Genomic DNA, 19,282 nt, shown 5'->3' with positions numbered 1-19,282 from the left:
GCCATTCGAGTCTGTGCAAACTGCTCCAGTAAAATACTTGGTTTGCCAAAGCAATTTATTATAAATTCTTATAATCTATTCAGGAGTGAAGGGGAAAATAGCTGTAGGTGTTTGATATCTTATCAGGTCTCCAATTCCTAGGCAGGTTTGGCCTTACAACGAAAACAGTATGTGATGCTGCACAAAGTTTGAACTTTGAACCTGGAATTGAGACCACAAGCATTCATGGGGTTGAAATTTGGTTGAGCCCCAACATAATTATTGTGATGCTGCACAATGGATTGCGCTGTCATGTTTTGGCCCAAAGTATCCGCGGTTTTGGGCCCTTTTCTTAGTTTTATTATGATAGCATTCCACCTCAGCCACAATTCTGGGCCCATCGGGCTAACTTAAGCTTATATCTGAATAATAATAATAATAATAATAATAATTGTAGAATCTCATTTTCCTGCATCTGCTGTATATGTCATAACCGACATGAATTGAATAGTTGTGAATAAAAAATCTTCACGACCGAACTCCTCAAGATTTTGTCCAAACCAAACTAGGCGTATAGATAAGAAGAATCTCTATTGCTAACATGTTTTGATTTACGGGGGCCTCATAGCTAAGAGATTTATCCACCCTTTCCAGAACTTTGCAGACTGTGCCGCTGATTCTTGACGAGGCACTCATCTTTACGGTGGAGAGAGTTAAAATGCATGTTCAGCGCCCTGGCTTGAATGAAAGTGGGATATGTATGTGTGTTATGTTCCCTTCTTTCAAGCACAAGCACACAAGTTATGTTGAAATCAATTTACTGGTCCTGTAACGAGACACATCACAGTTTTTATGATAATAATTGGCCACGACCAGCAAAAGCGCCCTTTGCCAAAATTAGATTTCACTATTTATTGGTACTGTCAACTCTTTGGTCGTGACAGTGGACCTAGTGCTTCCATGCTTCCTGATTCATAACATATTCATGTCCATGGCAGAGATGATAAGGGATGTGGAATGGTTTTGTCTAAAGAAATGGGAACACTCGAAGTTAACACAGCATTGCAGGCAGAAGTAGATATCAGAGCTCTTGTAAGAAACAACAAAGCCCCCTCCCTTCCCCCCGTCTCTATGTTACAGTAAATTGAAGGTTTTGTTTTGGCGGTGGTTGGAAGGGCAGAAGAAGTTTCTCCCATACCTCTTAGATCCTCCTTATCCAATCTGATGATGGAATGCAGTGAGGCAAAGACTAAAACCTTCTCCTTTTTTATTTTATTTTTATTATTTGTCATTACCTTGCTTCCACATTTTTTCTTTTCCTTCTGCAATTTGTTGACTAGTGGAATACTCCATTACTGGACCGGAGAATTAAATATGAAAAAGGGCATGTGAGCAAAGCTTAAAATTTGGACATCCTAAATTCCCAAGTGCTATCTTTTCTTTATCTTTCTCAACATTTCTAGCAGAAACCCAGCTTTTTTTATTTGAGTAGGAACGGACTGGGAATAGTTAGAGGAATAAAGAAATCCAGGGAAAGACACATAATTGTGCATGACATCAAGTCCAATGACAGCTTCAATGGCGGACAGGCTTGGAAGGAGGAAAGTTGCATAAATAAATGTCGTATACATTAAATATTTGAGAAATGAAGATCTTTCCAAATGAGATAAAGATGACATATTAAACAAAATGGAGCATGTTCCATTAGGTCAGAAAGATCACAGGCAGGATCTCGTGGACTTAAAAAAGGGTCATGGAGATGCATATGACATAGTCCCACATTAAGTTTGGCATTTCCGCCTCATCCGTGCACTCTGTACTGATTGCCCATCACCCATTATACTTTTCATTTTCCTGCATTATTTTTCATGTGCAAACTAGGCCTAAAATGTCGTGCTGTCATGAGGAAAAGAACTATCAGGACGGATGGAACCTTGTCTGGATTATCAGAGACAAGTTTATTGTCCTTATCAGTGCCCAAGCCTTCTCTAAGATTTGGTTCTTCTTCTACAATAGTAAGCTTTTTAACAAGGATTTGAGGGATTCCACCAAATCATGACATTATAATTATGTGTTTGGATGGCATGTCTAGCGAGTGGTTACTTCATTCCGTCCTTTCGTTGAAAAGTTATGGTTTAAAGAAATATCAAAAGCACCCAAAGCATTACTAGAACCGCATGACAGCTCTATCTCTATCTCTCGCTACCCGTTTACTTTCTGATTAATTTGCCAATCTATTGCTTCCTTTCTTTACGGTCACTTCCGAGGACTTGTTCGTTTGTTTGTAGGTTGGACGGGTGAGACTGACTGGAATTTGCTGAAAGATTGATATGCATCATAAGATTTGATAAGGATTTATTGTGGGAAGCAAGGGATGAAGGATTAGAGGGGAGCTAGGAGTTGCAATCTGCAAGATCCAATAACCACGACATATCTGATTTATGGTTTTAGGTTGGACACAACATATATGGGTGGCGGAATATGTGACAATAAATAAGAATAATTAGGAAACACCCAGTAAGCCCCAAGTTTTCAGGGAACATTCATTTCCATAGCAATTTTCCTTCCAGTTTTAGACTGTAGCTTTTGGAAGCAGATATTAAAAATTGCTCTGCTGGATTGCAGCTACACCATCCAATTTTTGCTCACATTGCCATATGAGGTAAAGTTAGCTAATAGCATCTAAAGGTGCAAATAAGTGATATAAAGACTGCATGAGGCTCCATGAAAAAACAAGAGCTGGCATGACAGCATGGAGACTGCCTAAAAGACAAAGCTGATTTGTACCAACTATTCATTGACAAGGAAATTAAATTTTCCAAACAAGAAATTTATTTCCAAGCATTCCTCAGGTTGTTTCCCACTGCATTGACAGGCAAAAGCAGAGAAAAGAAAATAAAAGGCAAGGAACAAGATCCCTTTTGAGATCCGTCTCCTTTTACTTTGACAGCCATGCTATCATTTCATTCAGAGCAACTTCTATGGTAACAACAGCATCAGCGGCAGAAGCAGGGACATCACCTCATCTCAATCCTAACCTCTTCCCTTCAAACCACCTGTAGAGAAGAAATTTTTCGGTTAATTAATTACGAACAATCATTAGCATGTTAATAGCTCACGCAATGAATGCAATGAATCATAACCATTAAAGCTTTCAATAGTACCACGGTATTAGAATTTAAATTAAGAAATATATTAATAAGCAGCACTCAACTGGTTGTTCTGAAGCTGGTTTGCAGGCAGGGTGGACTTCGAAAAACCGAAGTGCTCTTGGAATGCAGGTGTACGCTGCGAGAATGCACCAGCTATAAATATACTTTGTATAATTATTTACAAAAGAGAACTAAAAGCTTCAATCAAACCCCAGAAAGAGTTAGGGGCAAGTACCTCAAAACGAGTTTCTGAGAAACCTTGTGAAAAACCCAAGACACTCTCCATTGAAGGTTGATTATTGTCAAGAGTGAAGTTGTTCTGCCAAATATTAAAGAAACCATCGGATAAAATATAATCCAATAATTAATTTCTCCAAGCAACACCAGTTGGATCGTGCTATTTTTGGATATTACTTTAGCTAAGGGTCCTATATATGCGAACTTACCAAGGAGAAATTGATAACAGGAGAGCTAGCAGTGTCATCGAGAAAATCATTCAGTTCGTGATCGTTACGGTGTCGGTGTTGTTTTATTTTCTGCCTTTTCCCCACATTCTTCGCCAATGTGGCGGCTCTGGACGCAGGGTAAAAGCACCCACTGTCATCATTGACGTAACCTTCATCTTCAAAGGGATGTGGAGGCCCAGAAGATGCATCAGAAACCATAGACAAGTCCTCTTCTTCTTCTTCAGCCTCTTCTTTAGCTCTTTTATCTTTATATTCAGCACAGAAACGATCTTTTCTATCTAGAAACCCAGTATGTCTACTTGAAACATTGGGAGAAAGGAAAGAGTGTTCCAAGTACAAAGTCCAACCAGACTCGCACCCACTGCTGCATTCTGAATCAAACACATTCATTTTCCTCTAATTTGGTCAAAGGAAATCCCAAATGGGTTTTCTTATATAAGCCCTGGAATTTATCAAGAAAGAGAGACAACTAAACTGAGAGTCACTCGCGCTCAAGCTTCCTAGCGGCACTCTTAAGACTACTTTGTCTTCTCTCCAAGTAGTGTGAGATGGGAAGGGTGGAAATGAGGCGTGTGGGAAAATTCAAAGGGAATCAGACTAAAATCCTAGACTAGTTTTGTCCTGACTCTCTCCCCCCTATTCGGGTCTGTAAGCGAATGAATCAGAAGTGCGGGTTGGGGTTAGGGTTATAAGGGGGTGCATGTAACAGGGAGAGAAGGGGAAAAGCTACAACTTCACATGCTAGACAGCGAGGCACTGTGTACCCTCTAAACAAAACCGGGTACACGTCCATTTCTCCCTTCCACCGTATATGGACACCTATCCCTTCTGCAGTAATGCACCTCTCTCTCTCTCTCTCTCTCTCTCTCTCACAAATGACAAACTCTTAGTCTTATCTTCAGTTTTGTGCGTGATTTAGAGACAATCTCTGATTTGATTAATATGGTCGTTTCTAGTTGGCTTATTATAATTTATATCCGTATCTATGAGCTATCCTGTGCACCAGGTATCTGTGGTTCTCCAATAGAGGGTTTGGTGCAGATTTTACCAGATTTAGTGCAGAAATATGGAAAGATGGGATGTTCATTTTCAAGATTACAGTGAATACTTTCTAGTATTTTTACTCATTTTACTCAAATTTCCCTCTTTTTTGAATCTCTGCACTGATAATGTTTAATCAATTGGAATGAAGAATTGAAAATCTGAAAGTGTGGTCAAGAGAACGAACATATTAGGCTTTTGATGCTGCAGAACCCCAAAATAAAATGACATAAATATTTAGGTTATTGTCAGTGCATGTCCTCTGATTGGAGGCTCTCTCCCACATCTCTCTCACTATCTAACATATTTTCCAAGAGATCCTTTTTAAAAAAAAAAACAAGTTTTTATGGCATGGCAGCATGAGTGGAGACTGTAGAAATTTCTTGGGGCAAGGAGTGCAAGTTGTGTAGTTGACTGAGTTTTTATGAATCCACATGCCATCACATTCATAACCACAGAGAGAGAGAGAGAGATTTCTCTGCCAAAAATTTACTCAGCCTCCAAGAACTCACACACATATGTGGGCACGTGTGCTTATGCATATGCAGCCTCCCATATATTCACACATGCATGCACGTGCACACGCACTTCAACCTAAAATTCTTCTATCCTAAATTTACTTAATAAAAATTGACAGTTGGTGATCCTTTGCGCCACTACTACCTAGGGGTGTATAAAAACCGGCCAAGCCGGCCGTCAAAATGTGAAATCGGCCAAAATCGGTTAGAATTTTAACAAAATTGACGTCGGTCGGTTTCGGTCTCGATTTGACTCCAATTCAAACCATTAAAATCGGCTGACATCAGCTACCCTTTTTTTTAAAATTATACATTTTGAAAACTACACCGTTTCACTTATTACATCATTTTAACTATGTAGTTTCTAAATTTAAAAAAAAAAAAAAAACAAACATGACGCCTATTCGACCTAGGGTTAGGGGTGTACACGAAACCGGCAAACCGGCCGTGACCGACTCAGACCGGCCGCCGGAGACCGGAACCGGCCGAAACCGCCAAGGAACCGGTCGGCGGTCGGCAGCGATTTAGCAAAACCGACGTTCGTCGGTTCAGTCGCGGTTTGAGGCCGGCTCAAACCGCTAAACCGGCCAACAACATAAACATATATATTTTTTAATTTATACCTAAATAAAACGACGCCGTTCCACTAAGTGGAACGGCGTCGTTTGATTCTGTTATGATAAAACACATGTAAACGACGCCGTTTGTATTAAAGCAAACGGCGCCGTTTTATCTATGATAACGAAAAAAAAAATAAGTAGAACGACGCCGTTGGATTTAAAACCAAACGGCGTCGTTTTGATCTCCTTCTTCCTCCTTCTTCTTCTTCCCCCGATTCTCACAGCTTCTCTCTCTCTCCTCTGTAACTCTCTCTCTCTCTACTCTCTCCGAGCACCAGCGCCGCTAGAGGAACCGACAACCGACCGAGAACCGCCGGAGTAGATACGGACGGTTTTCCTCCCCCCCATCGACCGGTTACGGTCGGTTGCTCCGGTGAATCTCACATCATCGGTCGGCATCGGTTTTACCCAAAAACCGCGCCGATGAGGTCGGTTTTCACCCCTACCTAGGGTTGAAACTAAAAACTCGCTCCTTCAGTCCTCTTCTTCTTTCAAACTCAGTCTCCAAGTCTAGCCTCCAACAACAACGAACCCAACCTCCAGCCATCCCTCTCCACCATTTCCAGTTTCAACAAATGGTTCTTCTTCTATTGCTTTCTCTCTCTTCCTCCACCCATTTGTGTTGTTTCATCCATTAGTAGTAATACCAATGTAAAATCCGTCATTTGTTTTCTATTTACTCTATCCTTTTACGCCTAAATGATCTTCTTCTTTTTTTCCCTATTTATATAATAAATAGTATAGTTTTTTTTTTTCATTTTAGAAAGAATGGTATCTTGTTTAACCCTTATTGTTCCATACGTGTAGAAAGTAGGGTGGAATTACGGTCATATTATTCGGACATTTGGCACGCATCCTTTGAATTCTTTTTTTAATATATAATTGTTTGTCTGATTATGAGCAGCTAGAACTAATATCATGGACGACTACTTGCTTTGCTCTTTTTTAATTTATTTATTCTTTTAATTCATCGGTATTATATAAATATTATAAGTTTTCTCCGCTGTACCTATGTCTGCTGGCTGGCCTAGTTTAAATTTGGCAAGCCTCCCCACTATGTTCCATAAGTTTAATACCAAGTGGATGCAAACAATTTCCTTATATTATGCTAACTGCACACACGGCTAAAAAATTACAAAAAGATCAATATTTATGGTTATATTTCCAATAAAATTAAAAGGTTAAAAATTTCATAATGCATGTGAAGTCAAAAAAAAAGAAGGGGACAAAGTGCACGCACGAAAAGCTTTTCCTTAAATAATTAATCATCTTTCACATGTTTATTGAAAGTGTTCCATAGTCTTACAGTCTATACCACATTCTGGGATGAGAAATTAATTTGAAGATGAGGCTATTTCATATGATATGGCATCTTAAGGTATAATATAATTTATAAATGGGGAAAAGAGGGGGAAGAAAACAGAGTGCTCTGAATCCCTCAAAGACTCTCACATGGCGCCACAGGAATTTTAATTCCCATGTGAAAACTCTCCCTTGGATCACTCATTAATTAATAGCCATCCAAATAATTCCATCAATCTCTCTCTCTCTCCATTGATTGGGATATGACTATGCAACCATGTCCAATACAGCTCATCTGGGCCATATTTTCTTCATTTACTGATTTAGGGCTTCACTATTAATGGGCCATGATTCTGTTGCGAACTCCTCCCTTAGACAAACCAATCAAGTTAAATGAGTGTGCTTCAAGTTACTGATTAATTACCTTAAAGAAAAATAAATAAATATGATACCATCTGCTATTAGATTCATTAAACAATCAAAATGTGGGGCTTTGCAGCACTAAAACCTACTCATTTTCATTTTATATATAAAACCATTAACTTATTTATTGTTGGTCTTATTTTTCACCCCTTTGACAAGAAAAACCAACTACTAAAGGAGAGAGGATGAGGCTCCCCTTTTCTAAGATTGTGATGATTAAAGACGATGTCGGCATTCAATACTTTGTACTCTCTACCTATCCATTCGGAAAACAATGTCAGCAAAACATCCACAAATTTCTAATGAGCTACGCAAAATCCGGAACTGGTATCAGTGGAAGGTAGGTGGTGCTTCTTTTTATTCATTAAAAACAAAAAAATAAAAAATCAGCAAAGCTGGTTGCTGATCATCTAATAACTGAAAAACAGCTTACCAAGTAATATCCACAACTGCCCCCTTCAAGATATTATTCTTCTTTTCGTTGTTATTTATCATTATTATTATTCCTAATTCCGGAAAATAAAATTTAGATAAATGTTACCTTACCTACCCAAAAAGATTTATTTTAGACTAAAATGTTTCTGTAGAAGAAAAGAACGGTATTTAACAAAAATAAAATATAAAAGAAGAAATGAAAAAGAGTGCAGGAAAGAAAGAGTCGGCAAGACAGGGAGATCCAAGCTGGCTCCCACGTCAAGAGGGTGGGGATGTAGGGACGTAGGGTTCCCATGGGCAGGAAGCCCACGCCACACATACTGCCAGTGATATCAGTCAATCGATGATTTGTCGTTTAGCAAAAGTACATAGTACGGAAACACGTACGAGGGCACACCGCCACGATCGAGCACAGCGTGGTAGTGCCGTGTGTTCCGCTGCTTTTGGGATGCGGACACTTGAATTTTTTTATTTTTTATTTTTCCAGATAAGATTTTATTGCCTTGTCCTTCGCTTTTTCTTCCCCACTCTCCTGTACCAACTACCACGCGTGTCGTTTATAGGATGATGACATCACCCTCGTTCTAATCTTATTAAAAAAATTATACTTATCTTTCACATCACATAACTATGTATTATTTATCATTTCTATTTTTTATTTAAATATATATTTATATATTTATTTTTGTATTTAAATAAAATAACAAATAATATATTAACATATGATGTGAAAATAATAATAACATTTCTCTTATTTATATAGATTTTCTTTATCTTTTTTAAATATTTTTTAAACTTATTAAAAAAATTTTAAAAATAAATAAAAATTAGAAATTTATTAAAAAATATTTACTTAACTATTAATTAGAAATATAAAAATAAAAAAACTGAATAAGCATTTCCCTATTTATATGCTCCACTCTTCTACAGTGTGAAGATTTGGACAGCCTAGTAAAAAAAAAAAAAAAAAAGGTACAGCTGTCGTTAGTTCCAGGTGGCTTGCACTTCCGCCGCCTACATCTTGGCTACGCTACGCTGGCACGTGGGTATGCCTCTCATTTTCATCACTCATAAGTCATAACCCATACAAATTTTTTTCTTATAATTCTATTTTAAATGAATAATGTTAATAAAAATATAAAATAATAATTATTAATTTTTATGAGGCTACTAGCTATAAGAATAATAATTGTTAAATAATTATCTAAATACCATTGAATTAAAGTATAAACAACCACTATTTTGAAGCCATCATAAACGACCGTGGACACATAAAAGGACTGATTCGTGGTCTATTTATCTGGAGAAATACTTTTTGCATTCGGGAAAATGCAGTCAACGTGCAATCGTGAAAAAAAAAGTAAATTAATATAAAATTTACATAAAAAAAAATTATTTTTATAATTTTTTTTTATTCATGTAAATCCTTCTGAATATAAAATAATTTTTTTATAATTTTTTTTTTTATTCTATTCAGCTGACTGCACGCTGACTGTATTTCTCGACTGTATCTAGCAAAGCCTATTTATCTGAGAAGGAACGTTAAGAATCATGCAAGATTTCTTATCGTCATTCACTTTGGGCCGTTGGTGTTGCCATCGGCCCATAACCACAATGACAGTCCAATTAGGCCACCTGCTTGAACTGTTAGATTAGATCGTTACTAATAGAGTGGTTCAATAGTGAAAAAGGCTTACCAGTCCAGTCCAGACAAGCCCAAAAAATTGTCCCATCCCTGCAGCAACAGAATTGCTCCACTCGTTTGTTCTCGTCTTATCTACATTTTCTTCTGTAGAATCTATACCGGCTTGAACCTCGCAAGTCACCGGTAGGATTTCCAATTCCACAGCCCAGGACAGGGGAACACATGGAGGAAGACAAAGGTTGCTTCCATCAAGCCAGCTTCATCGACCAAAAGGGCCGTTTGAGAATCTCAAGAGTCCCCGTGGTGCAGGAATTAGCACGCCAAGGACTCCATTACTTGCCAGATAACTTCATCAAACTGCGCCCCGACCAACCAATCACACCCTCTCTCGTCCATGAGTTCAATACCTTTCCATCCATCAATATGGCTAAGTTACGGCTGGGGTCCGAGCCCGAGGGTCGAGCCCACGAGCTAGCCAAGCTAGCCAGTGGTGCCAAAGAATGGGACTCCATGTTTGGCCTCAGAAACCCAATAATTTCCGGTACGTTTACTGATTCACATCATGGACGATCGTCACTGTTATCATCATCAGTTTAATAGAAGATTTCATCAAAATAAATCACACTGGGAATGACAGGCAAGCCATAGAGCAATACGTCAAAGAATCAAGAAAGGTCTTCAACGACCTACTCGAAGCCCTTGCCGAATCCTTTTCACTGGAAAGACATGTTTTTGTGCAGTATTTCCATCATAAAGATAGTGAGGTTAATGTGAGAGTGAACTACTACCCACCATGTCCAAGGCCAGACCTTGCCCTGGGCATCACCCCACACACGGATGCAAGTGCTCTCACTCTCCTAATGGAATTTGACACCACCGGAGGACTCCAAGTGCTCAGGGACCGAAAGTGGGTTGCTGTGCCATGGCCACGGGATACATTGCTGGTGAATGTGGGAGACATCCTAGAGATAATGAGCAATGGAAGGTTGAAGAGCCCATGGCACAGGGTTGTGACCCAAATAGATGCCGAGCGATTCTCGATTGCTTTGTTCTACAATCCACCCTCCCGGACTGAGATTGAGCCTGCAAGGATCAATGCAACCATGGAGCGTGAAGTTTACAAGAAGGTGGCGCTTAGGGATTATTTGCAGCACTTTTATAAGATCAGTCCCACATCTGAGAAACAAGCAATCGACTTTGCCAAGGTTCAGTGACTTCGATAACTGGGCGAAAGTTTAATCGAAGTGGTTTCTACATTGCAAAACTAACCGGATTTGGTCTGGTTTCGGTTATGTACTTTTCATAGACGGATTAAAAATATATATAAATTAAATTTTTAATATTATTAAAAATATTTTTTATTTATAATATTTATATATAATTATATATTATATATGAAATAATTTTATATTATAATTTATAATATAAAGTTTTAATCTTAAGTACAAATATTTGTAATTTGTTTAATCATATATTATAAGAGTTATAGTATAATATAATTAACTTACTATGTTAATATTAAGGTAAAAAAAAAATATATGTCAGTATTAAAAAAAAAAGATTATTTATTATATTATGATATTAGTATAGTATGATACTATGATATATATCAATGTATAATATAAATTGATACTTAATTAAAATAAAAAAATGGAATCAAATTAGATCCGAATCGATAAATTTTGATTTGTGAGAGTATCATGTACAAAATTGATTCTTGCAAATATAAAAAGTTTGTGAGAATAACAGGTAAAAAATTGATTCTTGAAAATATAAAAAGAGTGTAACCGGTTTTGATTTCAAAAATTCTATAAAATCGGATGAACTGAGAATGCTCGTTATTCGAGGAGGGTTGTGTTCGTTTTGATTCTTGAAAGTCTCATATATTTGGACTGGGTCGGAAGGGTTGGGCCTTGTTGTACTGTTTTTTAAAGCCATGGTCGTAGCTCACAGAAGCCTATATGGTATATACCAGCATGCATTGCATTCTACTACGTACTTCAGAGTTTGCACCTAACGAATTTGACACGGTCCCATCAAACCCGAGAAGAAGATATGATACTCTCTAATCTACTACCTAAAATTTTAAAAACATATTTTAAAATCTAAATTGGGCATGAAATTAATGCAAACCCTTCAACCACGCATAAAATATCAAGGAAATGTTCAACAATCTCTCACAGCCACTTGGTAACCGTGACAGGACAACTTAGAGTAAAGTTTGCATATAATTTTAGAGAAACAGTATTATTTCCATATTCAACTGCTCATCGTCTCAACTGCGGTGAGCAGTTGAGCAAACCCTTCAACCACGCATATTAAAGTTTGTAGTATTGCATAAATATTGAGTCAAGTCGTTGAATCGACCCTTTCTTTCATTTGATCCATGAAAAGTCTTTGTAGTTTGTATGGTATCCGGTTGGTCATAGGAGGCCGTCCCTCGTTCTTTATCTTTTTGTTAGACTAGAAAGGGAGGCGTCCTTAAAGTAGAAAGAAAAATGTCCAAATTTCAACGTGAAAAAATATGCGAAGATGGAGGCAAGTGTGATATGCGTTTTAATGAAGATGGTATGAGTACTATCTAAGTTACTCGTGAGGGAGGTGCAAAGAAGTCACAAATTTACATAAGATAAGCAGATTCTTAACCAAGAAGAAAATTTTCACCTTCGGGAGCTGCCATGGCACCCACTAAAGTAAGACGGTAGCGACGTGTCTGTCAGCATTGGAGTCGAGTATAAAGACAAGCGAGAAAAAAAGCTTAATAATTATCACCTTCCTTCAAATGCAATTTCTTTTTATTTGGAGATTTTAAGCGTGTGGCTTTTAGTGCATTGTCTCAATCAATCATGCATGCTGTAGAAGTCATAATGGACAGAGGTAGGTTTAGAACTGATATCGGTCGCCAAATTCAAAAACTTATGGTTGAACCATTGGATTTTCATGCTTTTCTAAGTGGGATCTTTGATAATCTAATTTGCTCCGTTTTTATAGGTATTATAATTTATAGTTTCAGAATCCCCCGTTAATTTCGAAACTTTGTCCAAGTTATTGTCTACTCTTGTATCTACTTGAAGTTGGAGCAGAGAGAGAGAGGTGATGAACTACCTAAATTTCACTACCATTAACAAAAGACCGTCTCTGCAAGCATTCATTCCTCTGTTGGGAGCTTACCTACATTTCTATCCGGTTAACCAATCCAAGACTGTTCAATTCGCTGTAATCATTTAAGATACCTCATTCTTCTTGTTGCTCTTACTCTTATGATTGCTAAATTTCATGATTGTAGGCATATGACAATGAGAATTACTTTGTCTGTACAATAATCTTACAAAAATGAATTTACAAAACGATGAGTCGGTTTATTTTCTTTTGAGTTAATTTTTTCGTTGAGCTCAAAATTTACCAAATTACCGATAGCTCATATTTTATAAAAATAAAATAAAATAATTGTGTGAACGTAATAATTCATTGAGAAAATTGTTGTCAATCCAAGAGAGAAGTTTAGCCAAATGTGAGAGAAAACCAAGAAAAAACGTTGCATGTTCCATAAAAGAGCAAAGCAGGGGTTGACAATAGGAATGGCAATAATAATAATAATAACAATAACAATAATGACAAACCACATTGACGCGCATTGTGTGGAAGAAGAAAGAGATGAGGGGATTGGGAGTTGAAGGTGTAGTTCTTGAGCTCACGTGAAGAGGGAGGTGATCGGTTCGGAGGCCATGAGTTGCCTTCAAAAAGATTGTCAATGCTGGTTTGTCTCATTCGTTGGCTTGGCTCCGCCACTACTAGAGTCAGTCCTAAATAGTCAAGACTCTTGGAAAGCCTGTGGGGTGAAAACTTTCCGTACAATCACTAAAAGTATGCTTGTGAATCTGTCGCCTTGTGAGCAGGGAGGGGTCCATTCCCTGGTCTCGGGCCAGGCTTTCCATTTGCATACTCCACTCTTTTGGCAGATAAAATTATTTATTAGAAACTTTCTTAAATAACATTGGAAGAAGTATGTGATTGTACTACAGAACATGTAATAATTACTATGTACGAGGACCCAATAAAAATACAGAATTCCACGTTATACATGTCCCCACCTAAAAGAAATGAAATCCCTTGCGACAATTACCTCATTAATCTTTCTTATCTGAACACTGAAGAGTCTCCTCAGGTCGGGTCCAGTGCCAATGCAGGAAAATTAGACGAAGAAAGAAAGCAGGCTTCGTCTCCCAACTTTCTAAACAGCCTGGAATGGGGCCCAACCTTGACCACTCTTATGGGGAATCCCAGCCAATTGTGCTCCACATTTTTAGCCCCCTTTCAAACCATAAAGAAGAAAATAGAAAGCTCTCTGCAGAGGGGTCGATCAAGAAAAGATGCATGGTTTGTGGGGGCTAAAACTGAATTATCGAAAACTAAAAGAACCCTTCTCATCATTATTATTATTATTATTATTTTGTTTTGTAAGCTTTAATGTCGGGAGACTCGGGACTGTGCGTTCTCGCCGACTATTACCCAAAAAAAAAAAAAAAAGTGAAATTCCATTTTGATGCATAATGCACAGAAAACTTGTCTTTTAGAGTAGGTTTGTGCAGTGATGTAATTGCAAATAATTTATAAATGGTAGTAAAAAATAATAATAAAATATTAAATAATTTTTAATAGTAATAAAAGTTATGAAAGTAATAATAAAATAATAAATTGTTCTACAATCACTTTATTATCTAAATATAATCTTAAATTCTGTAAAGTAAAAGCAAAGCATGTATAAGTGTAACGTGTTGGAATTGCATAAATAACTTATGAGTAATGTTATATATTATCATAAAATATATAAATATTATGTAATTATTTAAAAAAATAAAATTTATTATTAAAAATTTAATTTATTTTCATATAAATTCTGTATTTATTCAATAACTGGCGCTAATGGTAATTTTAAATAGAAAATATCTACACAACTTCTACACATCACATTTTTTTTAATTTTTATTTTTTTTTCTTTTATCAAATATTTAACATATGAATAATGAATAAAAGAATTGAATTAATTTAAGAAGAATAAATTTAAAAAGATTTAAAAAGTATTAAAAATTTAAAAATAAAATAATATGTAGAGGTTAAAAAGTTGTGTAGTATTACTCTTTTTTTAAAATTAATTGAATTATTCAATTCTTTATTTATATATATAATTGAAATAATATATATATAATATATATTAAATATTATATAATTTAATAATAAATATATTATATATTAATATATTAAATATATATTTAAATATATATATATTAAATATATATATTTAAATATATATGCAGGTTTAACCAATATATATATTTAAAATATTATATATTAAATATATATTTAATAATAATCTTTTATCAAATATTTAATATATTTTATCAAATATTTAATATATATATATAATATATTAAATATTTGATAAAAGATAAAAATAATAAAAAAAAACTTTAAAAAATATGGTGTTTAGAGGTAGTATAAATAGCACGAGATTGTGTGGTTTTTTTTTTCTCCCCTTCTTTTTTTCTTGGGGGCTCTGTTCGCTTACAAGCTCCGAGGTGATGTGACCTCTATGTGGTGGTCTCCACCCCCAACCTCTGTCACCACACACACCCTACATCCAATCAAATCTTTGCCTTCCCCATTGTTAGGTGTAGTGGCACTACTCCAACCGTTCACTCTCCAAACTCCCTTCTTACACCTGTACGGACCCGATTCATTCTACCTCTCTGTCTCCCCAACCTCCTCCACTCACATCCTTTCCCTCCAAATCTCCTCTCTCCCGGCCGTTTCACCACCTCATACGTGGCTTCTGCCCGTCATGCCCACGTCATGCCGCCCAACTCTCCACCCCCACCAAATTTGATTTTTCTTTTTACCACTTACTATAATTTTATCACGTGTCTCAGCAATTGATAATATAATTTTATCACGTGTCTCAGCAATCCATAATTGGACCAATATCTAGGTTGGATCCTGGTTCGACATCTACGGATTCGAGACCTAACCGTCGAGCACCAACAATCAATGGGTCCAATACAACACTCACCAATCGAGAGAGAGAGAGTCCTTGGTTTCTTCGTTCCCAGCAGAGAGATGATTGAATTAAAGAGGGGCTTTGTGAATTATTGAAACATAATTGGAGTCTGGACCTCCTTATAGAGTAGCATAGACAGTAAATGTGCGTGTTTGACTAAACTCCACAAAGTAGCCGAAACCCACCGCAGCTGAGACTTCAAAAGCAGTTATATAACAGCATCATATCAACTACTATATATCATTTATCGATATTAACGGAAAAAAATACATATTAAAAAAAACACAGTCTTCCCTAATACCTGCCAACCTTCTTGCAATCCCGACCGTGCATTTTATAATCCAAATTATAAAAAATAAAACTTTTAATCGACCCTAAAAGAAAATGAGAAATAAATAGAACCGGTTTCGGCTTATCTAGTGCTCCTGTAAATCCGGGGCAGAGGATCGTTGCCACTTTATAGGCCGCTCCTCTTCCGCTACGGTTAAGCCAATCGTGGCGGGGTTCTCGGAACGCGTCTCGCAGCTTCCACAGGCAGAAGCGTCGAGCACCGCGACTGGGCTGGGTGGAGCCGCCGGCTTAGATCTCCGGTCTTTGGGCCAAGCTGCCGTGCACGTGTCGGTAAGATACTCCACCATTAGTTGGTGACAGCTTCTCACCCTTTCCTGTCCCCAAAATAGAAAAAGGGTAAAAAGAAAAGAAAAAGAGCAAAAATGCATTACACCGCTTTCAATGACCTCCTCTACGGTACATTCTACACACCACGCTTCTCTTTGAATTTCTCGCAAAAGAGGAGACATTTACGAAACAAGCCCGACAACGAATTAAAATTAAATTATATAGACGCCAGAATACTACTTTGTTTACTCTCTCGTGAAAAACAGCAGGCAATTTGCCATCGATCACCGGCGAATCAGGACCATCAGCAGAAGCACAAAGCACAGCCGCTGCTGCTATTGTCGATGGCGCATAACCCAAGAAATCGATCACTGAAACAGAATATTATAAAGTATAAACTTAAACTGTTAGTAATAATCTAGTATTATCAAAAACAGATTCCGAAAAGTAGTTGGGATTGGGTTGGGTTTGGATTACCTCGGGTGGTTCTGAGAATGAGATCCGAGCAAGCGGAGAAGACCAGGTTGTAGAGTTCGGATTTAGGAGTGGAAGAAGATGGGAGCTTGGAGATGAAATAGTCGAGAAAATCGAACGGTGTGACCGAGCGCAATCTCCAATTGAGAATGGCCATGACCCGGAGCTCCATTCGCTGCACCGTTTCGGGATTGAACACGAACTTGGGCTCAAACACTTGGAGGTCCAATAGGAGTGGGACCTCGGGTTCCTCCATTTTCGCCGCCAAAGACAAGCACGCCACCGATAGCAGCTGAAGCAGCCACCCATTTGGCTGCTGAGATGAAAACAAGACGATCAGCAAAGCTCAGTGTCAGACACACTCCCAGTGAATCCGGAATTTCTTCCGAAAATCAAGTGTTTTTTCCCGGGAAATTACTCTTACCAGTAAAGAATGAGACGAGAGGAAACGATCGAAGTAGTTGACGGAGAGGAACGCTGTAACCGGCCGGAAGTTATAGTACGCGTGCACCTGTGTTACGTACGCAGATAACCACGACACCAACCAATCCAAAATTCAACATCAGCACTACCTTTAGATACCGTATATGTCATGTATGTTACCATATATACCTACCTACGCACGTACTTTTTCTCAGTAAAGCAAACTCATGTGTACCTTTAAGATCCAGTCGATTGAGTCTTGGCGAGTGGTGACGTCGATCGAGCGGTCACGACAGCGTCTGAGGTAGTCCGGGTGGGGAAAGTGGAGGAGTTCCGAGTCGACGAGAGCGGAAATGGTGGACTCATCGGACGGCGGAGGATGAACGAAGAGACACGATGATGAAGTTTGATCGGAGATCCACGTATCTGCGTCCAATGAGACTACGTCGCCGACATCCTCGCTACAGTACAAGCTAGCGGCGGTGGCTGAGTGGCCCGCCGAGTGAGGCATTGAGGCAAGGAGAGAAGGAGACTAACAGAGAATTAAGTAAGGCGACGGCATTTGTAACGGCGGTGAGAAGGAAAACGGTTGGGGTGTTGGTGGAGATGGTGTATGGTTTGGTCATGGCTCGCCTTATGGGTTTGGACATAACAGTCTTTATTAGCCAGCTCTATGCCTCTTGTCTCTGTCTCTCGCTCTCTCTCTCTCTCTCTCTCTCTTCCCCACTAATCCCCGCTACGCTTATTTTTACGAGCTAAATATAATAGAAAAATTATTTTCAATTTATACATAATTTTTTAATTTTTTTTAACAAATACATAATATATAACTGGTAAATAAAAAATTTCAATTAATATAAAAAAATAATAAATAATAAATAACAAAGCTCATAAATACAAATAAGAACATATCCCACCAATTAAAAAACTTTCATAAAATTTTCCTACGTGTAAATTAGTGTGTAAATACACCAATTATAATCAGATGAGAAATTATATTTACAATCTTTAAGTAGAGACTATATGTACAAGTCATTTATTAAAGAAGAAAGAATATCATTTTATGAGAAATATTTTAAAAATTTTAAAAATAAAATTACTTAATTAGAAATATTTTAATAATTTTAAAAATAAAATTACTTAATTAGAAATATTTTAATAATTTTAAAAATAAAATTACTTATGCCTACATTACAGTTTTTAAATTAAGACTGTATATAGTATTGCACGAATGAGATTTATTATAACTTTTAAAAAAATAAAAATATTAATCATTTTATAGCATAGTTAATACAAAAAACTTTCACATCATAAATATGTTAGAGTGTGTAAAAAATAAGAATTCTAAATCAAATTTCTCATTTTTTGTAATTATAATAAATTTTACAGTATATAGTTAATCAAATTATAAATAACATATTTCTCATGCACATGTGAGCCTACCATCAGTAATTGTTCCTCAGCAGGGGCTATCTATTTAAGGGGAAGACCCTTTGGACAGCGAACTAAATTGAATTCGTGTCCTTTATAGCTGTTAGAGGAATAATATTTCTTTTGGATTTAGAGATTAAATGGGATAGTTTAATATGAAAATTGATTAAAATATTATTTTTTAATATTATTATTATTTTAAAATTAAAAAAATGAATTGAAATTTAAAAATTTTAAATTATTTATTATATTTTATATAAAAATTTTAAAAAATTATAATAATTAATTAAATATTTTTTAAATCTAAACGAGTACAAAATAGATCATATAAGTACGGCATTTTTCTCTAAAGGAGTAAAGTCATCGTTAAAAATGATTTTTTTATATATAAATCTCATATATATATATATATATATATTTATTTTTGTGCTGACTATAAGATTAGGAAGATGACACCTTACTACAATTCATTTACAATTTATTAATAAAATAATTTTTGTTAAAATTTCAAACTCATCAGTCATCAAATCAAAATCAAAATTAAAATTAAAATAAATATATAAAAAATATTATTTTTTTTAAAAGGTCGTAGAAAAATAGTAAATAGATAGTTATTTTATTATTTTCCATTGGGAAAGGGAAAAGATATTAGAAAAGCAATCTGGTTGACTTTGGTACGCATCTATTATGTAGCCTTTG

The 19,282-nt window shown here is 36.5% G+C and overlaps 3 protein-coding genes across 4 annotated transcripts; 1 reads left to right on the top strand and 2 right to left on the bottom strand.

Moving 5' to 3' along the window:
- Positions 1-2,756: 2,756 nt before the first annotated feature.
- Positions 2,757-4,392, bottom strand: LOC122310587 (protein SOB FIVE-LIKE 5-like). Its single transcript, XM_043124590.1, has 4 exons — positions 3,578-4,392; positions 3,367-3,450; positions 3,194-3,267; positions 2,757-3,035 (listed from the first exon to the last, which is right to left on the bottom strand). The coding sequence occupies exons 1-4, from the start codon at positions 3,986-3,988 to the stop codon at positions 3,002-3,004; spliced, it is 603 nt and encodes a 200-aa protein (XP_042980524.1). The 5' UTR covers positions 3,989-4,392; the 3' UTR covers positions 2,757-3,001.
- A 5,270-nt stretch (positions 4,393-9,662) lies between these two features.
- On the top strand, positions 9,663-10,914 carry LOC122311046 (1-aminocyclopropane-1-carboxylate oxidase 4-like). Its single transcript, XM_043125396.1, has 2 exons — positions 9,663-10,123; positions 10,220-10,914. Exons 1-2 carry the CDS (start codon positions 10,083-10,085, stop codon positions 10,794-10,796), a joined length of 618 nt encoding a protein of 205 aa, XP_042981330.1. The 5' UTR covers positions 9,663-10,082; the 3' UTR covers positions 10,797-10,914.
- A 4,917-nt stretch (positions 10,915-15,831) lies between these two features.
- Positions 15,832-17,889, bottom strand: LOC122309303 (cyclin-D2-1-like). Of its 2 annotated transcripts, none has more exons than XM_043122734.1 (5): positions 17,388-17,889; positions 17,154-17,240; positions 16,733-17,042; positions 16,496-16,626; positions 15,832-16,302 (listed from the first exon to the last, which is right to left on the bottom strand). In XM_043122734.1, the coding sequence occupies exons 1-5, from the start codon at positions 17,661-17,663 to the stop codon at positions 16,054-16,056; spliced, it is 1,053 nt and encodes a 350-aa protein (XP_042978668.1). In that variant the 5' UTR covers positions 17,664-17,889; the 3' UTR covers positions 15,832-16,053. The 2 variants fall into 2 exon arrangements, with proteins under 2 accessions (XP_042978668.1, XP_042978667.1); XM_043122733.1 differs by having other exon boundaries at positions 16,733-17,045; positions 17,388-17,888.
- Between the last annotated feature and the right edge of the window lie 1,393 nt (positions 17,890-19,282).

Source organism: Carya illinoinensis, chromosome 5 (assembly GCF_018687715.1).
Source record: "Carya illinoinensis cultivar Pawnee chromosome 5, C.illinoinensisPawnee_v1, whole genome shotgun sequence".
NCBI lineage: Eukaryota > Viridiplantae > Streptophyta > Magnoliopsida > Fagales > Juglandaceae > Carya > Carya illinoinensis.
The sequence above is the reverse complement of the archived record's forward strand: the minus strand, read 5'-3'. Positions and strand labels throughout refer to the sequence as shown.

What these genes read in the sequence shown, in the direction of transcription:
- LOC122310587 (XM_043124590.1), bottom strand. Translation starts at nt 3,988, where the DNA reads ATGAATGTGTTTGATTCAGAATGCAGCAGTGGGTGCGAGTCTGGTTGG. An exon ending in CTGTTATCAATTTCTCCTTG is followed by an intron (nt 3,451 to 3,577) that starts GTAAGTTCGCAT and finishes AATATTTGGCAG; the next exon opens with AACAACTTCACTCTTGACAA. An exon ending in TCTCAGAAACTCGTTTTGAG is followed by an intron (nt 3,268 to 3,366) that starts GTACTTGCCCCT and finishes GCATTCTCGCAG; the next exon opens with CGTACACCTGCATTCCAAGA.
- LOC122311046 (XM_043125396.1), top strand. Translation starts at nt 10,083, where the DNA reads ATGGGACTCCATGTTTGGCCTCAGAAACCCAATAATTTCCG. An exon ending in CAGAAACCCAATAATTTCCG is followed by an intron (nt 10,124 to 10,219) that starts GTACGTTTACTG and finishes TGGGAATGACAG; the next exon opens with GCAAGCCATAGAGCAATACG.
- LOC122309303 (XM_043122733.1), bottom strand. Translation starts at nt 17,663, where the DNA reads ATGCCTCACTCGGCGGGCCACTCAGCCACCGCCGCTAGCTTGTACTGT. An exon ending in TCTCGTCTCATTCTTTACTG is followed by an intron (nt 17,046 to 17,153) that starts GTAAGAGTAATT and finishes TTTTCATCTCAG; the next exon opens with CAGCCAAATGGGTGGCTGCT. An exon ending in CATTCTCAGAACCACCCGAG is followed by an intron (nt 16,627 to 16,732) that starts GTAATCCAAACC and finishes ATTCTGTTTCAG; the next exon opens with TGATCGATTTCTTGGGTTAT.